Below are 20,061 nucleotides of genomic sequence, written 5' to 3'. Positions count from 1 at the left end.
GCTAATTCTTATGACTTGTTTCCCCAGCGCTTTCTAGTGTGAGAGCAACTTACTATATACTTCTTCCCCCTTGAGTCCTGCTCTCCCCACACTGGGTAACAAAGTGTCCACTGCTGCCTCCAACCCCCCATCAGAGTCACAGGAGGAAACATCAATGTACACTTTTCCTAGGAGGCAAGCCTATTGATGGAGCTGATGGTTTGTCTTAGTTGTCAGGTTGTCACAACAAAATACCTCAGACTGGGTGGCTTAATTTCTCACAGTTCTGGAAGCTGGAGAGTCCAAGATCAGGATGCTGGCTGATTTGGTTCCTGGTGGGAGCTCTCTTCCTGGTTTGCTGACTTATCCATGTGTCCTCATATGGCAGAGACAGAGAGAGAGACCTCTCTGGTCTCTTCCTCCTAGAAGGTCACTAATTCCAGCACAGGGCCCCACCCTCATGACCTCATCTAACCCTAATTACCTCCCAAACACCCCTCCTCCAAATACCATCACACTGGGGTTTAGAGCTTCAGCATATGACTTTTGGGGAGACAATACAGTCCATAACACGTGTAAAGACCCTCCTCTTCACTGTTAGCAGTCAGCAAAGGGTCCAGAGAGTGACACTGTTTCTGAATTGACCACCCTGATATGGAATGAGCATGAGTGCCCAACAGAAGACACTGAAAGAGAGAAGAAGTGTTCAAGGGGGATCACAGATGCATTCTTCATGACAGAATAAGAGGCACAGTATCTCCAGAGCATGCAATCGACTCTTCCTAAAAACACCCTGGAGATTTACTGAGAAGGTGGAGTCGATACCCAATGAGAGTTTCTACCAAGATGTCTTGTACTGAAATCCGGGAAGCAGGATTCCTAATTCCCAGAACCGGTTCACCACTTATTCTTGCATGTCTCACATTAGGAGATGGAACCAGAATGAATCTGCTGGATGTCCCAGCTTTGCAGTAGAGCTCTCCCTGATGGGAAGGAGAAGGATGTTTCTCATTGTGTGGCATGGACCACCCAGGAACAGAATCCCGTGGCAGGAATGACATAGGTCTACAAGCACTCACTGGTCGATACTGGAGGAGAAAAGAACCAGCTGCCTTTGGTTTGGACCCTCTGCCAGCAAAATAAATTCCTAATTAAGAAAAGGACTCATTTCTCTGCTTCCTGAATCAACACAATCCTATTAGTTTCCTCCTGTTTAGAGGATTAAAAATACTTTTGCTAAAAATATAAAAAGAATTCTGTTGGAAGATTGCAAACTGACATGAAAAATAAGATGGAAACCTGACTTTAGATTAATAAATGAGTCACACACTTACTGAATAACCACAGACTACCTGCCCCAATGACCTGCACACAAGTTCAATGCAACATGGGAGCTAATCACAGCAAAGTTTCAAGCAGACCTGACTCAACACCTCACTCATCTCCTTCACGCCATCGTTGGAACCATTTGGATATCGTTCAGCCTTTTTTTTTTTTTTTTTTTTTGCCATCTGTTCGTGTGTTTTCAGAACGTAGCATTTAAAAGCTGTTATTGTATGGAAACATTACTAGACAAAACTGGTTAAACTACAGAAATTCTTCTACACACCTTTGCCTAGGCTTAATTAAGCCTCAGAGAAATGGAAAGAAAAGTCCCGGGTTGGGAAGCATTTTCTGACATAAGGAAACATAAATAATAGATGCTCATAACCGTTTGTAATTGTGAAAAATTGGAGGCAACCTAAATATTTATTAAAAGGAGAATGTATAGGGGCTTCCCTGGTGGCACAGTGGTTAAGAATCCGCCTGCCAATGCAGGGGGCACAGGTTCAATCCCTGCTCCAGGAAGATCCCAAATGCCGCAGAGCAAATAAGCCCGTGCGCCACAACTACTGAGCCTGGCTCTAGAGCCCGCGAGCCACAACTGCTGAGCCTGCATGCTGCCACTACTGAAGCCCACGCACCTAGAGCCCATGCTCCACAACAAGAGAAGCCACCGCAGTGAGAAGCCCGTGCACCACAACGAAGAGTAGCGCCCGCTCGCCTCAGCTAGAGAAAGCCCACGCTCAGCAATGAAGACCCAAAAATAAGATCCAAAAATAAATAAATAAAATAAATAAATTTAAAAAAAAATTTAAAAAAAGGAGAATGTATATAATTTTAATCTATGCAAATAATGATATATTCTACAGCTGTGAAAGTGAATTAACCAAGCTACGTATGCTAGATATCTTTTGGAATAATGTAATAGGTTTTTCTATGTTGACAGTCATATTGTATGCATATAATAATATTTTGTATCCTCTTTTCAAATCCTTAAACATTTTGTTTACTGTGCTGGTGAGGGCCTTCAGTGTCATGTTCAATAGAACTGGTGATGGTGGGTGCTCTTGTCTGGTTCTTGGTTTTAAAGGGAATGTTTCCAATGTTTCACCATTAAATGTGATGTTCACTGTAGATTTGTATTTTAGGTACATTTCTTTAAAGAGCAGAGAGCTGATTTTTAAAATTCAATCTGGTAGATCCTCAAAAAATTAAAAATAGAACTACCATATGATTTAGCAATTCCACTTCTGGGAATAGATCCAAAGGAAACACAAACATTAACTTGGAAAGATATCTGCATCCCCATGTTCACAGCAATATTATTTACAATAGTCAAGACATGGAAACAACCTAAATGTCCATTGATGGATGAATGGATAAACATTTTATTATATTTATATATATGTAAGTTATTCAGCCATTAAAAACTGTGGGATAATAATGGTTGTTGTTTTAAACTGCTAAATTTTAGGGTAATTCATTATGCAACAATAGGAAACAAATATATTCTTGTTTCAAATTAGATATTATTATCATTCATTGTTTCTTTTAATTTATTAATTATTTTCTCCCATTCCATCTTGCATTTCAGAACTTACTTCTGGGAACATTTTATTTCTTTCTGAAGTATCCCTTAGAACAGTGGCCCCCAACCTTTTTGGCACCAGGGACCCATTTTGTGGAAGACAATTTTTCCACAGATGGGGTGCGGGGGTGGGGGAGTGGGGGTGGGGGGGGTGATGGTTCAGGTGGTAATGCTAGTGATGGGGAGCAGCAGATGAAGCTTCGCTCGTTCACCCGCCACTCACCTCCTGCTTTGTGGGCTGGTTCCTAAGAGGCTGCAGACTGGTAGTGGTCCACGGCCCAGGGGGTTGGGGACCCCTGCCTTAGAAAGTTCCATTACTATGAGTCTTTTGGTGGCAAACTCTAGATTTTGTTTGTCAAAAAAATTCTTTAATTCCCTCTTATTTTTGAGTGGTAATTAGCTAAATATAGAAGTCGAGGTCGATTGTTGTTTTCTCTTTTCTCTGAGTATATTGCTGTTGCTATATTAAAATCTGCTATCAGTCTAAATATAACTTTTTGTTACATGATTTCTCTTGCTGTATATTTATACCAGTTATTATTTTTTTTCCTTTGGTAATTTGTGGTTTTACTCTGATGGGTCTAGTTGTGGAATTCTTTTTATGAGTCCCACATGGGAATTGTTGTGTTTACTGAATTTGAAGATTCATGTCTTTCATTAATTCCAGAAAATCCCAGTACTTTTCTTCAGAAATTGCCTTTTCCCTATTATCTCTGTTTTGTTTTATAGCTGTAGCTCATATCTCTTGATTTCTTCATGACGCATTTTGAGTAATATCTCCAGACCTTTCATCCAGTTCATTAGTTCTCTCTAAGCTATTTTAAAATCTGTGTTTTAACCTAGCCATGATTTTTTTATTTCAACAATTAAATATTTTATTTTAAGGGCTTCTTTTTGATTCTTTTTCAAATCTTTCAGATTTTTTTTTTACATCGTATTTTTCCTTGCTCATGTTTTAGAGTCCCTCTTTTATTTCTTTAAACAAATGACATGTTCTCTGTTTTATATTCTGTATCTTATATTTTCCAAATCTAATACATTTAGGGCTATACTTTTGCTTTTTGTTTTTCTGCTGACTTTCCCTCATGGTGGCTTATTTCCTTGTGTTTTTAAATTTTGGATTGTGAGCTCAGTCTTCAGAACTCATGTGAAACCTGAATTGAGAGTATGTATTCCTCCAGAGAAAATTTGCATTTTCTTCTGTCAATATGTCCCAGGTATTGCCAATCAAGACCCACTTTAATTTAATTTCTAGGCTTGGGATTTCCTGGATCATGAAGGGAATATACATTTTTGTATATATAGGTTTGAGCCCCAAACCAGTGGTGATATCAGGTCTGGAGTTACTGGTTCTCAGGGAAGAGTTACTTTCTCCAGAGGCCAAGCAGAGTCAGATAAGTTTATTTGTCTTCCATTTTGCTGAAGAATGTGTTTTTTTTTCTTGTCCACTTTTAATTGTGGCTATAACTCTTTGACGGTCCTTGTTTCATGATGGGATTGATTTCCATCTTGCACAGCACAGGGCATGGTTGCCAGACTCTCACAGAGCCATTGAAGCCACATTCTGGCCCATGGAGTCAAACACCTGTTCTGAGGGCGGACATAGCTTTGGCGCTGGCTTTCCACTCTGCTTCTGTGCTTTCTTTTAGCTCTGGCTCTTGGAAACCTCCCATTCTTTCATGCAAGCTTACCTATGCATTTAAAAAGATTTGTGTCACATTTTATCCAGGCATTTTATAGCAAGACAGTTTTTCATGATGTGGAGACCAGAAGCTTGCCCATTCCATCTGCAATGGCCACTTTTTGTGGGCTGTCTTGGTCTCTCTTTTGTCAGTGTCCTCTTCATGGATGCTTTTGTGTATATGAGATGTTCCAATGCACAAAGTTACGGTAGCAGGGCATTTATTCTCTCCAAAGCCTTCCTGCAAATACCTATGACTGCCTGAGGGCTTTCTCTGGGTGTGGGAGTGAGCTTGTTCTATACACTGTCAAGCCAGAAGTGCTGGGGAGTCAATGTACCCAGGAACAACTATGACAGATAGAAGTTTCTAGATCAATGCCCCAGTTTCTTCTCCCTTCAGATCTGACCATCATGAGGCATATTTCACAGGTCTCCCAGGGGTCCCCAGAAGGACCAGGCTTCAGTTGCCCACAGTGGTTACCTGGATTGGCTTCCTTTTCTTCCTTGCCTCACTTTTTCACTCTCTTCTGGTTCTTCCCAGAATCATTTCTTAAATAAATTTGCACTCAATTCCTGTGTCACTGATCATTTCTCAGGAAACTCTAAACTTAATGCTTAAACTTATTCCTCTAATTTATAATGAATATTGACTATGTATGTGGTGCTAATTGTGGTTTCAAAGATAAATGCAAAGAAATAGTTTCATCTTTAGAGTAGTTTATATTCTAGGCCTCCAGCTTTCTAGCGTTTTTTTTAGAAATACACATTTTAGTGAAGTTTGTAGGTGGCAAGAAGCATTTCAACAGATTTGGGTCAAAATCTAACTAGCAGTTCCAGGTGTTTGGATGGTGATGGAAATACCATGGACTGGACATACTTGAATACTTGATTCTTAGGTCAGCAAGAATATTCCAAATTGAGTAACTGGTTACCTAACTTTTACATATTTGGCATTCTTGGGGATTCATATGGTGATGTCACTTTGATACAGAGGAGACTGATGTTAAAACTGAACTGTAAGATAGTTTTTTAGAGATACTGTGAGTCCAGGAAGGGAAGCCATTTGGGTCTAAGTAGCAAAAGAAAAAAAAAGGCATAACCAGACTAAAGTCTCTCCTCTCTACAGCAGAGTCCATAAATGGCTAGAGCCTGATTTGCTCCTAGCTTTCAGATGTGTTTTTTTGGCCTGCACAGTGTTTAAAAACACTTAGGCTATAAGTGTCCATTGACAGATGAATGGATAAAGAAGATGTGGCACATATATACAATGGAATATTACTCAGCCATAAAAAGAAATGAAATTAAGTTATTTGTAGTGAGGTGGATGGACCTAGAATCTGTCATACAGAGTGAAGTAAGTCAGAAAGAGAAAAACAAATACTGTATGCTAACACATATATATGGAATCTAAAAAAAGAAAAACGGTTCTGAAGAACCTAGGGGCAGGACAGGAATATAGACGCAGACATAGAGAGTGGACTTGAGGACACAGGGAGGGGGAAGGGGAAGCTGGGACGAAGTGAGAGAGTGGCATGGACATATATACACTACCAAATGTAAAATAGATAGCTAGTGGGAAGCAGCCGCATAGCACAGGGAGATCAGCTTGGTGCTTTGTGACCACCTAGAGGGGTGGGATAGGGAGGGTGGGAGGGAGACGCAAGAGGGAGGAGATATGGGGATGTATGTATATGTATAGCTGATTCATTTTGTTATACAGCAGAAACTAACACACCATTGTAAAACAATTGTACTCCAATAAAGATGTTAAGAAAAAAAAAACAGTCTAGTTGCCATATTCATAAATTAGGAGGTTGTGCTTCTAGATTAGGAGCTATTCTTCTGAAAAAGTATAACAGAAGGTTAGACATCCCAGGTGCCACAATCCCACGCAGCGGTCAGATGGAGCGGAATAGTAGTTTCCTCCTTGAGATGAGACGAGAGCTAGTGTCCCTGTAACTTTCTATCGTAAATTACAACTGACCCACTTCCTTCATAATCTGCCTCTTCCATGAGTGTATTTGAGCGTTTGAGCCGAGCTCTATAGCTTCTGGAATGGGTGAGATGTAAGGAAATGATGAGTTTTGCAGGAAGGGAACCATGGTCTCCTCTCTGTCACTGCTTTCCAGAATTCTGAAGGTCTGCTCCCCCAGCAAGGCAGCACCGCTGAGACCCCGAGAGCAGGCAGTGTTTACACAGGCACCTCCTGCTCATTATTTTGGCTACCAGCTCTAAAACCTCAGACACAATTGGACACTTGATACTTGCTGTTCAACCACTGCTTCAAGTAAACCAAGAGCCACTGGCAATTTTCTCCTCAGGTATTTTTTTTTGGAAACATGCACACTCACTGACACAAGAACTGTTCTTTCATTTAGTTAAAACCAAAGCCAAGTGTGAGGCAGAAAAACTGTTCGCCCTGGAACACGATCTTCCTATCCACTCTCCATCCTGCTTGAATTCCATCAGCTCCGTGTAGGTCAGGCTAGAATTTAGACTCCAGAGAACTGAGTCTCCAGTACTACCCTTCTGGAATAGCCACCATCCAGGATCTAGACCCAAGCCTGCTGACACCAGGGGAGGGGGGTGGTGGGTGGATTTGGCATTTGCCTTCATGGCTGAAGCTGGCTGTATTTAGCAAGCTTTTCTAGACGTGGAGAAAAGACCAGAGGAAGCAGGCTGCTGACGTCAAGCTTTGGGGCTTTAGGGGCCTGAGTCACCTATCTTATTTTCATCAGGTGTCCTCTGTCATGGTCATTTGTTTTCTAAGTCTTGTTAGAATCCTTAATGAGGCTCATACCACAGAAGTCAGCTTTCCTTCTAAACAAGCTCTTGCCTTCACTGTTCTATGAAACGATGTCATTTGTATGTAAAGTTTGCAGTGATAGGACATTTATGGAAGTAAACGGTCCTCTCAGTATTATAAACGAGCCCCCTTAGCTCTTGTGTATACACAAAGTCCCTTGTTTTGCAGAGGCCTGGCAAGGAGGGATGAGGGCACATCGCCTTAAGAGAAGGGCTTTCTAGAAAGAAGATCCTGTGCACTTTGGGGGTGTGAGTATGAAGGAGAAGATCTGGTCGCGGTGTACGCAGTATCTCTGGCCTGACGTTGGGTGAGTTCACATCATGGCTTTTATGCAGAGGACAGGACGCAGAGCCGCCCAGGAGGGTCCTGGGATGGTGCTGCCACCACCCTGCTCTGTGGCCGTGATCGGGACACATTGCTTCTCTGGCTCCGAGTTTCCTCTTCTGAACACGGAGGTGCCCTGAGGTTCTGTCTGGCCAGCACATTCCCCAGTTCTGTAAGAGGTCCCCCGTCTGCCCTGAGCCTGTGGGCGGGGACTGGGAGGAGGCTGACCCCGCCCCACCTGCCTGCAGGGCGCCAGGCTGGTGGAGAAATAAATAGGTGGTCATGTGACAGTCCCTGGCCGTCCGGCTCCTTTCGAGGCCACTTACATCCATGACCACAGCACATGGCCACAAGGCCACGGTCAGAAACAGATCCTTTAGCCTCACAGAGCGTAAGGCTCCACCAAGAGCGGCTCCGGGAACCTCACCCCGGCCGCAGTGTTCTCCCTTCCTGCCCATTAGCAGCTCTGCAGCCACTGCAAACTGCAGCTGGAGAGACCAAAGTCCTCTACGCTGGCCACGGAGCTGGAAACAGAGGGCAAGCCAGCGCTGCGGGGGGCAGGGGGCGGTGCCCTGTTGTGCCATCTCTGAGCGGGAGGAGGCAGGTGGGAGGAGACCACCGGAGTCTTGCTCTCTTCCGCTGATTGGGGCGATACCAGGCAGTTTCTGGGAATAGGAAGAACGGCAGTGCCTGCTGTTTGGGGCTCTTGAAGACCTCAACTCTCGTGATTCTTTCAGAATCATTTCACAGGCTTGTCTGGGTGAGGCAGCCTGAGCAAAGACGAAAAGGAAGTTGCATCACATCCCAAACACTCGATGAGCACGAAGCCTTGTTCTTAGAGATTCAGAGAGTTCCCACCCGTTTGGACAGAGTAGAGAGAACCACGGGATTTTTTTCTATCTTTGTAAGCAGGTAGTAGTAAGGACAAAGCATTGGGAATAAGCCAGAAAAAAAGTATATGTATATACATATAACAGAAGTGCTTGGGAAAAATTAGAACAGAAGGATTGATCAGCTCAAGTGGCCTCATATAAAAATTGGATAGAAAGCTGGACGAGAGTCAAATCAGCACCAGAAACCACAGAGAATATACAAGCAGAGAGACAATCCAGTGCTATGTTCTAAGAGGATGAGTTAGCTAAATGTCGTAAAGGTGAGCCTCAACTGTGCAGACAACATCCATCGTCTCCTCTAAGTGACCCCCTCACTGTATTTCTGACATTAGGGAGGTAGGTGTACGTTTCCAGCAATGCTGACGGGCTGGGTTAATGCATAATAATGCCAGGATGGCATCACAATGACCCAGCAAAACACACATCAATTGATGAAAGAGCAGCAGGATACAGGGAACCCTGTGAAAGCAAGGCGCTTAAAAGGTCTTCAGGATGTAATAGGTCAAGTTCAAGTACAGAGACCTCAACTTGCTGACCCGATGCCACCAGGCCCAGGATCAATTGATTGGTAACTCAAAACCTGCGTCCTGGGGGCTTCCCTGGTGGCGCAGTGGTTGAGAGTCTGCCTGCCAATGCAGGGGACACGGGTTCGAGCCCTGGTCTGGGAAGATCCCACATGCCGCGGAGCAACTGGGCCCGTGAGCCACAACTACTGAGCCTGCGCGTCTGGAGCCTGTGCTCCACAACAAGAGAGGCCGCGATGGTGAGAGGCCCGCGCACCGCGATGAAGAGTGGCCCCCACTTGCCGCAACTAGAGAAAGCCCTCGCACGGAAACGAAGACCCAACACAGCCAAAAATAAATAAATTAATTAATTAAAAAAAAAAAAGATTCATCTTAAGGTAGCATCACCTATCTCAGAATCCAGTAAATTCTTTAAAAAAAACAAAACAAAACAAAAACAACAACAAAAAAAAACCCTGCGTCCTGGATGGTCTGAGTGATAGTCTTCATCTTTGGTCTGGAACATACTAGACAGCTAGGAAAATACTGAACTAAGTATTGTTATAACTCCAAGAGAAGATAAGAATACTGGGAAGAATAAACATCAGTGTAAAGATGATAAAGAAAGAACGATAAACACATAGTACCAATATTTTGACACTAGTTTAAGGAAAGGGTCATAGTAAATGGAACAATCACCGTGATAATTTGTGCTTGCTTTGCCTGCCTTTAAAGATTTTAAAGCATTTAAGGAAATCCGCTGTGTTCGATAACATGCTTAAGAGAATTCTATTAAAAAATTTGTGACCCATGGATATATGCCTGCAATAAAAGTAATTTGTTAAATTTACAAAGTTTTGATTTATTAATTATGCAAGTAGAATTTAATTGTTTAAAGGGCTATTTTTAATACAGTACGGGAAGCATGAAATTGAGCACTGAAACATACAGAGAAGCCCTCCGAATAAGAAAGTCCCCAGCAGCTACGGGAAAGGATTCTAATGGTGAAGAGGCAAAGGGAACCCTGATCATTCTCGCCTAGATCTGTCCCCGGGGCTGGCGCAGCTCCCACCTGGCCAGAGGGGAGATGCCAGGCTTCAAATAAGGGAGCCCACTGACCCCACTCTAGGTCCCCAGACAGCCTGTGTGAATCTCCCACTGTAAGTTGTGCTTGGAAGCAGCGCTTTCTGGGCTGAGGATCTTTTTCTTTTTTCTCCTGGCCATTACCTCCTGGCCTGGTTACTACTTCCTTCTCTTCTGGAAGCGGAGAGGCACCGCAGGGGAAACGGGCACAGAATTTCAAAAAGGCACGGAGGCACAACTCGGCCTTCCTGGATCCGTCACAAGGAGGCCAGCAGACGCAGGCTTGCCCATTGCCCACTGCGCAGCAATCACCCCGGCCGCACCCAGACGCATGCGCGAATTCTGCAGCGCTTGTTTCCCGGGAGACCCCAGAGTACTTCCAGGGATGCTCACCTGGTTACTCTAGGACCCCGGAATGAAATACTGGATCAGGAGGCTTGGCTATCACTTCACAAGGCATCCCAGAGAAGCAACGAACGCCAAGCCAGATGGCACACAGTTCCTGGGTGGGTGGCCCTTTTCTTTCAGTTATCCTTTGCCCTGAACTGTTGTTTAGGGTTGAGGTTTGGAGGGTGCCCCCGCCGCCACCCCCACCTGTATGCTTGACCAGCACACCCCTGCTTTGTGCCTTCCGACTGCTCTCACCAGTGATGCTGAGGGCGCTGCCAGCCTGGGGCTCCTGGGTGACGGGAGCCTGGTACCTGCCGGGCTCTGCCAGGTGCTCCAGCGAGAAGAGCTGGAGCTGGCAAGGGGGCTCTCTCCTTCGCTTTCCTCGGCCTCTAAGAAAAAAGCTGCTTTGGACCCGCGCTGCCCCATCTGCCGGCCTGAGTCTGCAGCCTGGCCCAGGACCTCACACCGGCGGCTGCTTCTGCAGTGTGTCCTCTGCGTTGTAATCTTTACAAAAATAGCTGCAGAGCTGGAGGATGGTCCTCCCGCATCGCTAACTCTCCAAAGAGGTTCCTCCCCAAACTCGAGCTAAGCTGCCCCTCCGATTTTGCCTGAGGATGGAAAGAGCCTCTTACACTCACAGACTCTTGGCTTTTTTGTCTCCATAGGTCCCTATTCAGTAAGTTACTCAGCATCTCTTTAAAAGCTCTTAGGAGAAGTAACACCACCTTGGAGACTTGGCCATAAATGGTAACAACCAGAGGGAAACAGGGAGGAACACAGGGGCTCTAGCAGAAGCACATCTGTGGGCTGGGCTGGTTCCCCTCCAGCTCCTGCCCACTTTTGACTTTTTCCTGTTCCTATTTTTTAAAATCTGCATCTCAATGTTGACATTCCTTTTTTTTTTTTTAAATCAACTTCCTGTCTTTAAGTTTGGCAAAAAGGCCCCACTCTGCTCAAGGCCACTAGCTGTTGAATCCTGCAGGCCCTAAGTTATCCCTTTGAAGGTGCATCTTTGTTTCTCTGGCTGTTTACTTTTCTTTAATTGCCCAGTATTTATATCCCTATTAATCTAGGAAAATAAACAGAGAAATTGCTTTCTGCGTGTAATTTTTTAAAGTATTTTTAAATGACCACGTGGCGTGTGATGTTTTCCATTCATATTATTATTTTTTGACATCGTTGCTTCTTTTGTCTGTTTTACGCTCCATTTACTGAAGAATTATTAGTTTTGAGGAAAGGAGGTTTTCCCCCTCCCTTTCCTTCCAGGCTGTTTAAAACAATTTTTTTCCCAGGACATTTTATCAAAGTCCTTCCGCTCTGCAGCCGAGGCCATGGCAGTTCACCCTCTTGTTTGGAAGGAAATGTGGCCAGCGTCGCTTCGCATTCTTAGAGTCTGAGGCATTGTCCTGTGTGACTCTCTTTATGGCTTATTCAGGTGCATGTGACCTGATTCTGACTTTGTCATTAAGGACTTTTTGGAGGTCAGATAAAGTGAAACTGATTTGGGCAGAAGTGGACAAAGCTGATCCCTTCAAGGAGCGAGAGCCGGTGTTGGCTGCAAGTTTGAAGCACGGTGATCAGATGCCATGGTCCCCTGACCCTAGGACATCCCAGGTGGCTGGTCTGTCCCACAGGTACCACCCACAGCCCTCAACTTACTGCTGGAGATGGGGCTCCCCCCAACTTCTCCACGGAGGGAGCTGCCCTCGGGTGAAAGGCAAATAGGGTTTGCCTATGAGGTGAGTATGACATCTGCGCAGGAGGGCTCTGCCATAAACTATGCTGTTCTTACTCATAGGAGAATGGCCTTTCATTTGCTTCTTTTAATTTGGGAGGTGTCATTTCCAGACACCTTGCCACAAAAGAGAACTTGGTACCCAAGGCTGATAAACATGGATGTGGGTGTCCCTTGTCTTCTGCGGCTGCTACAGGTCCTGGTGGACACTTGGGAAGAGCCATACTGGCCCAGCTCTGAACTTGTGCAGAGAGGGGAGACTGGGGGGGAGGGGTGGGAGGGGGAAACAACCCTTGAATCAGAAGACAGATCTCTCTCCTGCCCAGATCTCCCTCCTCCCTGTGTCTTCCTTCCCTCTCCCTCTCCCCCCTCCTCTTTCTCCTCCTCCTTTTGCTAGTACTTAGGGTTTTCACCTCTTCACCCAAAGACTTAGTTTTTGAGTTGTGCCTTCTCCCTGTCCCCACCCTATGTTTCTGGGATCAGCTGGCATGGCTTACTCCATATTAGAGTTCCGTGATAACAGCTTTAGGTCACTGGGCGTGGAGTCACTTAGGTTGGTTTGTATCAAGGGCTCAGGTATGTTACTTTGTTAAGATAGTTAATATATATGTGCTTCTGTTTTTATATCTGGAAAATGGAAATACACACCCTACACACACACCCTGCATACCTCCTATTCATAAGGACTGAATGAGACCTTATAAGTGGAAGAACTTTATAAATTGTAAAACGTTATACAGAAGCAGGAGATTGTTATGGCAATGACGATTCTCTCAAAGGGATTCTACAAATCCTTTGCAGTCGTGGTGGTTTTGGTGCCAAGTTCACTTGGCCATGGAGTTTCTTTATGGCTGGAACCATCCAGAAGACCCAGGACTTGAGGCTCTGATCTGGTGAAGAGCTTGAGAGATTCTTTCTGACCTTGACTAGGGAGCAGCAAACTTTTTCGATGAAGGGCCAAATAGTTAATATTTTCGGCCCTGTGGGCCTTCAGCCACCGTCACACTCCTCACTGTGCCATTGTAGCAGAGTTCCAAAAAACTTTATTTATGGACACAGAAATGTGAATTTCATATAATTTTCACATGTCACAAATATTCTTCTTCTTCTGATTTTTTCTAGCCATTTAAAAATGTAAAAACCATTCTTAGCTCATGGGCTGTTCAAAAACAGGCAGCAGGTGGGATTTGGCCTGTGGGCTTCCTTTGCTGACCTTTGCCCTAGACGACCCCCAGGAGCCAAGTGAATGGCCAGGTTGACTGTGAGTATCAGAGAAACCAAAAAGGGGGACATGAAGTGATTTGGGCATGTGTCACAGGTCCTTTACTTTTTATGACCCTCCTCTCTGCCTGGTCGATGTCAAGGCAGGTTAACTGACAGCACTGAGGTGTACGCTCAAGGCTCTTGCCAGAAAATACAACTTAGATCTCCGCTCTCCAACCCTTATCAAAAACCCCATAACAGCAGCAACAGCAGCAATGGCCACGATAATGGTATTTACAGATGGGTCCTAGCGCACCTGCAGCTCGCCCATTCCTATGGGTGTCCAAATTCCCCTTGAGCAACCCAGACCGGCAAGTGCTGCATTCAAGGACGGTTCTACTGTGGCCGTTTGCAAAATCGATCCTGAGTTTCCTTTTGGTGATGAGCCCTTGGTCTACACTGAGGGCCGCCACGAGGAGCAGTGGATGTGAGTCACTGTGGCGTCTCTTGTAGAGATGCGGTCCAGGATACCACTTACTCCAGGGAGAAATGCTTCTCACAGCTTATTCCAGGGTCAGGAAAAGCTGGACATCTCCTTGAAAACTGGTTTTATTTTGTAAACAGTGTAATTCCCTTGTTTGATTTGGCTTCGAGGAAGCTCAGTGTCAAATATACCTCTTGTGCCGGTGAAATATCTTACAAGTCAGCAGCAGCAAAGCTTTACTGAGCACATAGTATGTGCTCAGCACTGCTCACACGGTCCTTTTCACTTAATCCTCACACAGCCCTGAGATGCCGATAAAATTATTAGCCCTATTGTAGTGGGCTGGATAATTGTTCCCAAAGATATCCATGCCCCGATCCCCAGAACCTGTGAATGTTACCTTAAGTGGCAAAAAGGACTTTGCAGAAGCGATTAAGCTAAGGATCCTGAGGTCGTGAGATCATCCTAATCACAAGTGTCCTCACAAGAGGGAGGCTGAGGGAGGCTTGACACAGAAGAAGGAAGGAATGTGACAGCTGAGGCAAGGTGCAATGCTGCTGGCTTTGAAGATGCAGGAGGGGGCCGTGAGCCAAAGTTTGCAGGGAAGCAGCTGCAGAAGCCGGACAAAGCAAGGAAAGGATCCTCCCCCGGAGATTCCAAGCGAGGGTGCCCTTTGACCAGGTGAAACTGACTTTGGACTCCTGGCCTCCAAAACTCTAAAAGAATCAATGCACATCCTTTAAAGCCACCAAACGCCAAGGAAACCCACTTTACAATCAAAGACCGGAAACAGAGAGTATTGCCTAGGGGTTGGAATGATTCCAGACCCCAAGCTCCTATCCCTTACGCCGCTGCCCCCTCTGTTGTAAGTGTCCTGACCTCCCCAGCCCCCCGGCTTTATTATTCCCCTCCCCTTCCCCACCCCACCGCTTCCCCTACTATCTAGTTCATCTTCCGATCACATGCACTTTTGTGATCCATGTCACGTATTCGTGTGATAGAAGCAGCACCTCAGTAAACACATTGGTGGACATTTGGGCCGTGTATGTGGGGTGGGGTCCCTGGGCTTTTTCTAGCCCTGGACATTGTCTTATGATTTAACAAAAGAAGGGCCCCTGACCGCTTTTGTTCCCCCTTTGGCTTTTATAACGACTGTCACTCTCTTCTTTGCTGCAGCACTAACGGTTGGACAGAGCAGGACTTCTGCTTTTTCAGACACTTTTGCTCACTTCCTGGTCTGTGTTCAGAGCCCCATAACCGTTTATGAAATTCTTTCTTTGACCTCAAGGATTTTTGTCTTATTCAGAACAGTTTCTAGCCAAAAATCCCCCCTCCCACTAAAATGATAAAACAAAAAAGAGAAAGGAAAAATGAAGCGCTAAACCCAGAAGACAGTAGATCCTTTATTTTTGTCAGCTGATCCTCCCACATCTGTGAACATGTTGGGACCCCTGATGTGCCCAGGGATGTCTAAACCCCAGGCCTGGATGAAGCATCACAACTGAAGCATCACATACTATGTCTATGTCATCAGTGCGGAGGCCTCGAGGGGCTGCCCCGCTGTGAATCCAGCAGCTGAGGGGGCATCTCCATCTGCGGAGGGGTATGCAGCCTTTCAGTCCCCGATAGCTCAAAGGCTCTCAAGAGAGGAGGGAGGCCCATCCCTAGAGGAGCTCTCAGGACACTGCTTTCCTCTCTGCTGATCGCAATGTACACCAAAGATTCCTTCTGACATTAAGCCTGTTGAAATTCTGCTAATTTAGCTCCCATGATTTCTTTCCTGGATGATTGATTCTCTAGGCTACAAATCCTGCCTGAAGCCTCAAACAGTTTTCAATCTCATATCCATGCTCCTACCCTTACCTGAGGAATCTTGCCAAAATGCAATCCTTTCCTCATTGTCAAAAGGATACAGCCCAACCTTGTCTGGGTCTCTTGGTGTATTAGTCAGGGCCCTCCAGAGAAACAGAACCAATGGAATTACATGTATGCATCTATTCTAGAAAGAGAGTTATTACAAGGTGTAGGCTCACATGAGGATGGAGCTTGAGAAGTCTCACGATCTGCCATCTGCAAGCCGGGGCCCCAGGAAGGCTGGTGGTGTAGTTTGAAGGCCTGAGAACCAGGAGGGCTGCAAGCGGGAGATCAGGGTCCCAGTTCTGCAGTTGGGCAGAGAGTGAATTCAACCTACTTCTGCCTTTGTGTTCTACTCAGGCCCTCGCAGGTTGGGTGATGCCCACTCACATTGGGAGGACCATCTTCTTTACTCAGTCCCCTGATTCCAGTGTTAATCTCGTCTGGAAACACACTCACACACACACCCAGACATGAAGTTTAACCAGCTCTCTGGGCATCCCATGGCCTAGTCACACTGACACATAAAATTACCCATCACACCTGGGCTCTGCCCACATCTCCCACCTCATCTCTCACCCTCCCCCACTTCCGAGCCCTTCTGCAGCTCCGTGAACTCTAATCCTGGGCACGTTTCCCAAACTTCACACACGCTGTTCTCTGCCGAAATGCTCCTTCCCGCTCCCCACCTCCACTCCATTTGCCTTCTGACAAAATTCTAGACGGCAGGTGATTCAGAATAGGCTCTGGAGTCGGACAGGCCTGGGATCAATTTATTTTAAATCCACAAATATTTATCTAATGCCTCTTCTGTGCCACTGGGGATGTAATTCTGCCACTATTACCTTTGTGGCCTCGGAAAAGTTACCTGACATCTCTAATCCTCAGTTTACACACCTGTAAATGAGAATAACGCTTAGAAAGCACTTAGCGTGGTGCCTGGCACATATAAACCTTCTATGAACATGAGATGCTATAATTACTGTCTGTATCATCCTTTAAGGTTGAACTCAAGCTTGATGACCTTTCCCTGATGGGTTTAGATCCCAATCTCACCCTCTGCAACCATCATGTCCCCTGGGGCCGGACCTGTACCTCTGTTCCAGCCCCTCACACAGAGCCTTTACCCTGATGCTTGTCTCATCCTCCCACCACTCTTGGACCAGGACTGCGTCTCCGCCATTCCTCTTGCTGAGTGCCCAGAGCAGGATTTGCGGTCAGCATTCACTGACCCCACGGAGCAACCACCCCTTCAGAGGGAGGAGTTTTCCCTGGGCGGGTGAGTGATAAGCCCTTGTTCTTTCCCCGATACATCTGCTCCTCTCGCCTCTCATGGCAGGGGCTTGAGAGGTGGTTGCCAGGCTTGGATGAGTGCTGCAGGCTGCAGGCTGGTCTGAGGGATGGACCAGCCGTGGCAACCCTTAATGGGAGGACGAATTGGAAAAACAAATCTTGAGCAGGGCGTTCATCTTGAGTCTTGCTTCTGGTCCTGCATCTCAAATGAATAGACGCCAGCAGAAAGCACCCCATTCCCGCAGGCAGAGCAGGAGTCCGGTGATCAACACTTCCAGCAACCAGCCATTCCTTCTCTTTTACACTAAAAAAAATTTGTGTGTGCATTTCAATGTTCGATGTTCCGTCTTTTTAAAAGAGTAAAGTGTGGACCTCTCTGAGGCAGCTCCTTGGGTGGCAGCCGTAGGGATCAGCTTCTGCTCAGTGTAACATACACACTACTCCTCAGCTTATCATGCGGCCGACTTAGATGCTTAAAGGGCATCTCCTTTCCACCTCCTACAGTCCAACAGCATTCTGCCCCCGTCTACCTCCAAAGTGGCATATTTCACAATGTCATGACTTCACGAGCCAGTCCCTCTCATCTTCATTCAAGATGTGATCCTGAGACTGGACTGATTTCTGGCCACTCAGGCCCCCTTTATGGACTGAATTCCCCAACCCCATCCATATGTTGAAGTCCTTTCCCTCAGTACCTTAAAATATGGCAGCATATGGAGTAAGGGTCTTAAAAGGGTGATTAAGATTAAACGAGGTCATACTTGTGGGCCCTGATCCAATATGACTGATGTCCTTATGAGAAGAGACACAAACGTACTAGGAACATGTGGGCACAGAGCAAAGACCAAGTGAAGACAGGAGAAGAAGACGACCGTCTGCAAGCCAAGGAGAGAGGCCTAAGGAGAAACCAACCCTTCCGACACTTGATCGTGGACTTGCAGCCTCCAGAACTGTGAGACAATACATTTCTGCTGTTTAAGCCTCCCAGTCTGTGGTGTTCTAACAGCTCCAGTAGACGAATATACACTCCAAAGACTTGGTCCCGACACTGATTACGGCAGTTCCCAGCATTCTATTCATTAGATTGCAATTTTGGTTGGTATCTACGTTTGTCCCATAGGGTAACGTAGCTCATTCCCTTTTGTTATGTCCAGCCCTAGAGAAAATCCTGGCATTGGCAGCTGCCAGATAAGCGTTTGTTGAATGAATGAATGATGTTGCTGCTGTGATAGAAGCTCTGGGAGTGGCAACAGAAGGACAGGAATCTTCTCCTTTGGCATAAATGACCTTTTCACTCAACTTGCAAATGAAATAACTTGGCAAGGTGTCCCAGGTGTACAGTCGAGGGAGGCTACAGAAGCGTCTCTTCCTGATCTTGAACTGGCGAGGTTTCACGATTTGGTAGACTCATTGGTCAGTCTGTTCTTTTTCGGGCTCTGTGATGTTAATGAATTGCTGTATCTAGACTCTCACTGTCTTTTTCTGTTCCTCTTGTCATACTCTTAAGCTCTCTCCCGCCCGACCTCTCCTTCTGCCCAGGGCTCCCAGTGGTCCTCGCAGACCTGTTTGGCCACTGTCCCCCTCGCCCTTCCCCCAACCCCAACAAAACACTCCAGCAGCTCACATCTGTGGGCCTTCATTTCCCCATGAACAGAAATGGACATTCAGAAAGCGCTTACCGCAGCTCTGGTAGAGGACTTGCAAGCTCCCATCCCTGCAGGCCGTGTGTGTGGGCCAGGCTTCCGTGCCACGGCCCTGGGGAGACAACAGAGTCCAGACAAGAAAGGCGGCCATGAGCACCTGCATGGCGAGGTCCTGTGTGTGACCAACAGAAGAATAACTGGCCCAAGAGAAAGGGCCCTCAGGGTGCTTCCCCTCCTCTCATAAAGGGGTGACATGTTCAGTTTCACTTCTCATATTTTATGCTCCTGGGGAACCACTCTGAGAAGCAAAAGGCAGTTAGCAGAGGCCTTTGAATGCTGTTCCCCAGAACCTTGGGCGCTTGAATCAACGGGTGAGGCCAGTCTGGGTCCGGGGTTGTTAATGTTTGACTTTCTGCTTTCAAAGAGAGGGGCTAGCAAGTGATGCAGGACCTTACAACTGGGGCCCCAAAGAGCCCTCCTTCCTACCCCACCCTCCTTACAGCCCTGCCCCCGGCTGGGGCAGAGAACTCAGGAAAGCGAAACCACAGGCCTCCACATGTTTTCCAGCCCCGGGTCCCCTGTCCCCAGGGGCCTCTGATGGAGGCTGTGGCCCAGGGGCCTGGCTGGGGCCGGCCGGCAGCGTTTGGCATTTGGGGAGCTGCAGAAGGACATTTGGGATCTGGACTTAGGCTTTTGCCTTGTTGGCACTTTTCTCTGGCTTCAGCCCCAGGATTAAGATTTCAGAAGCGACTGTGCAGCTGGGAGGACAGGGCAGTGCTCTGGGGGCAGTAGCTGTGGTCTCTGGAGACGAGGTGGAGGGAAGAGCTCTGAGAAGCGAGCTGGGTTCTATTTCTGGGCTCAGCTTGGTGGGAAGGGTGGGGAAGGACGGGGAAGTGAGGGCCTCCTTTTGAAGACTTGTTTTGGTCAGTGGCAGGATTATTCATGTCATGTCCCATTTTCTTTTCAAAGCCAAGAATCCGTCTTTCTAACCCCCTTCCTCTGTGGTCCTGCATCGTGACAGCAAAGTTCCTCAACCCTGATTCCCCACCCACAGCCCCAGCTCCACCATAGTTTAAGAGAACCAGAGTCAGGACCAAGGCCGGCAGATTTTAGAAGCAACAGAAAACACTATTTCCCTAGGGAGGAAAAGTGTTTCTCTGAGCGCCCTGGGTAAGTTCACTATTTCTGCCCATGGCTTAAGTAAGAAAGTCACTTCCAAACTTTTTTTTGTAATAAGTGGAATTTAATTGCCAGTGAAGACAAACAAATAAGTTGACTT

General features: G+C 46.3%; 1 protein-coding gene across 2 annotated transcripts in view; it reads right to left on the bottom strand.

Annotated features, from left to right (window-relative positions):
- Positions 1-18,974, bottom strand: part of LY86 (lymphocyte antigen 86) — a 52,848-nt gene extending 33,874 nt beyond the window's left edge. The window contains exon 1 of one of the 2 annotated variants that reach the window (XM_059940632.1): positions 18,819-18,974. In XM_059940632.1, coding sequence (XP_059796615.1) covers positions 18,819-18,945 — 127 coding nt within the window. In that variant the 5' untranslated portion in view covers positions 18,946-18,974. Of the gene's footprint in view, positions 1-16,025; positions 16,105-18,818 lie in introns of those variants that run through there. The other variant, XM_059940633.1, reaches the window with a different exon arrangement.
- Between the last annotated feature and the right edge of the window lie 1,087 nt (positions 18,975-20,061).

The sequence above is a fragment of the Balaenoptera ricei genome, chromosome 11, assembly GCF_028023285.1.
Source record: "Balaenoptera ricei isolate mBalRic1 chromosome 11, mBalRic1.hap2, whole genome shotgun sequence".
NCBI classification, from domain to species: domain Eukaryota; kingdom Metazoa; phylum Chordata; class Mammalia; order Artiodactyla; family Balaenopteridae; genus Balaenoptera; species Balaenoptera ricei.
The sequence above is the reverse complement of the archived record's forward strand: the minus strand, read 5'-3'. Positions and strand labels throughout refer to the sequence as shown.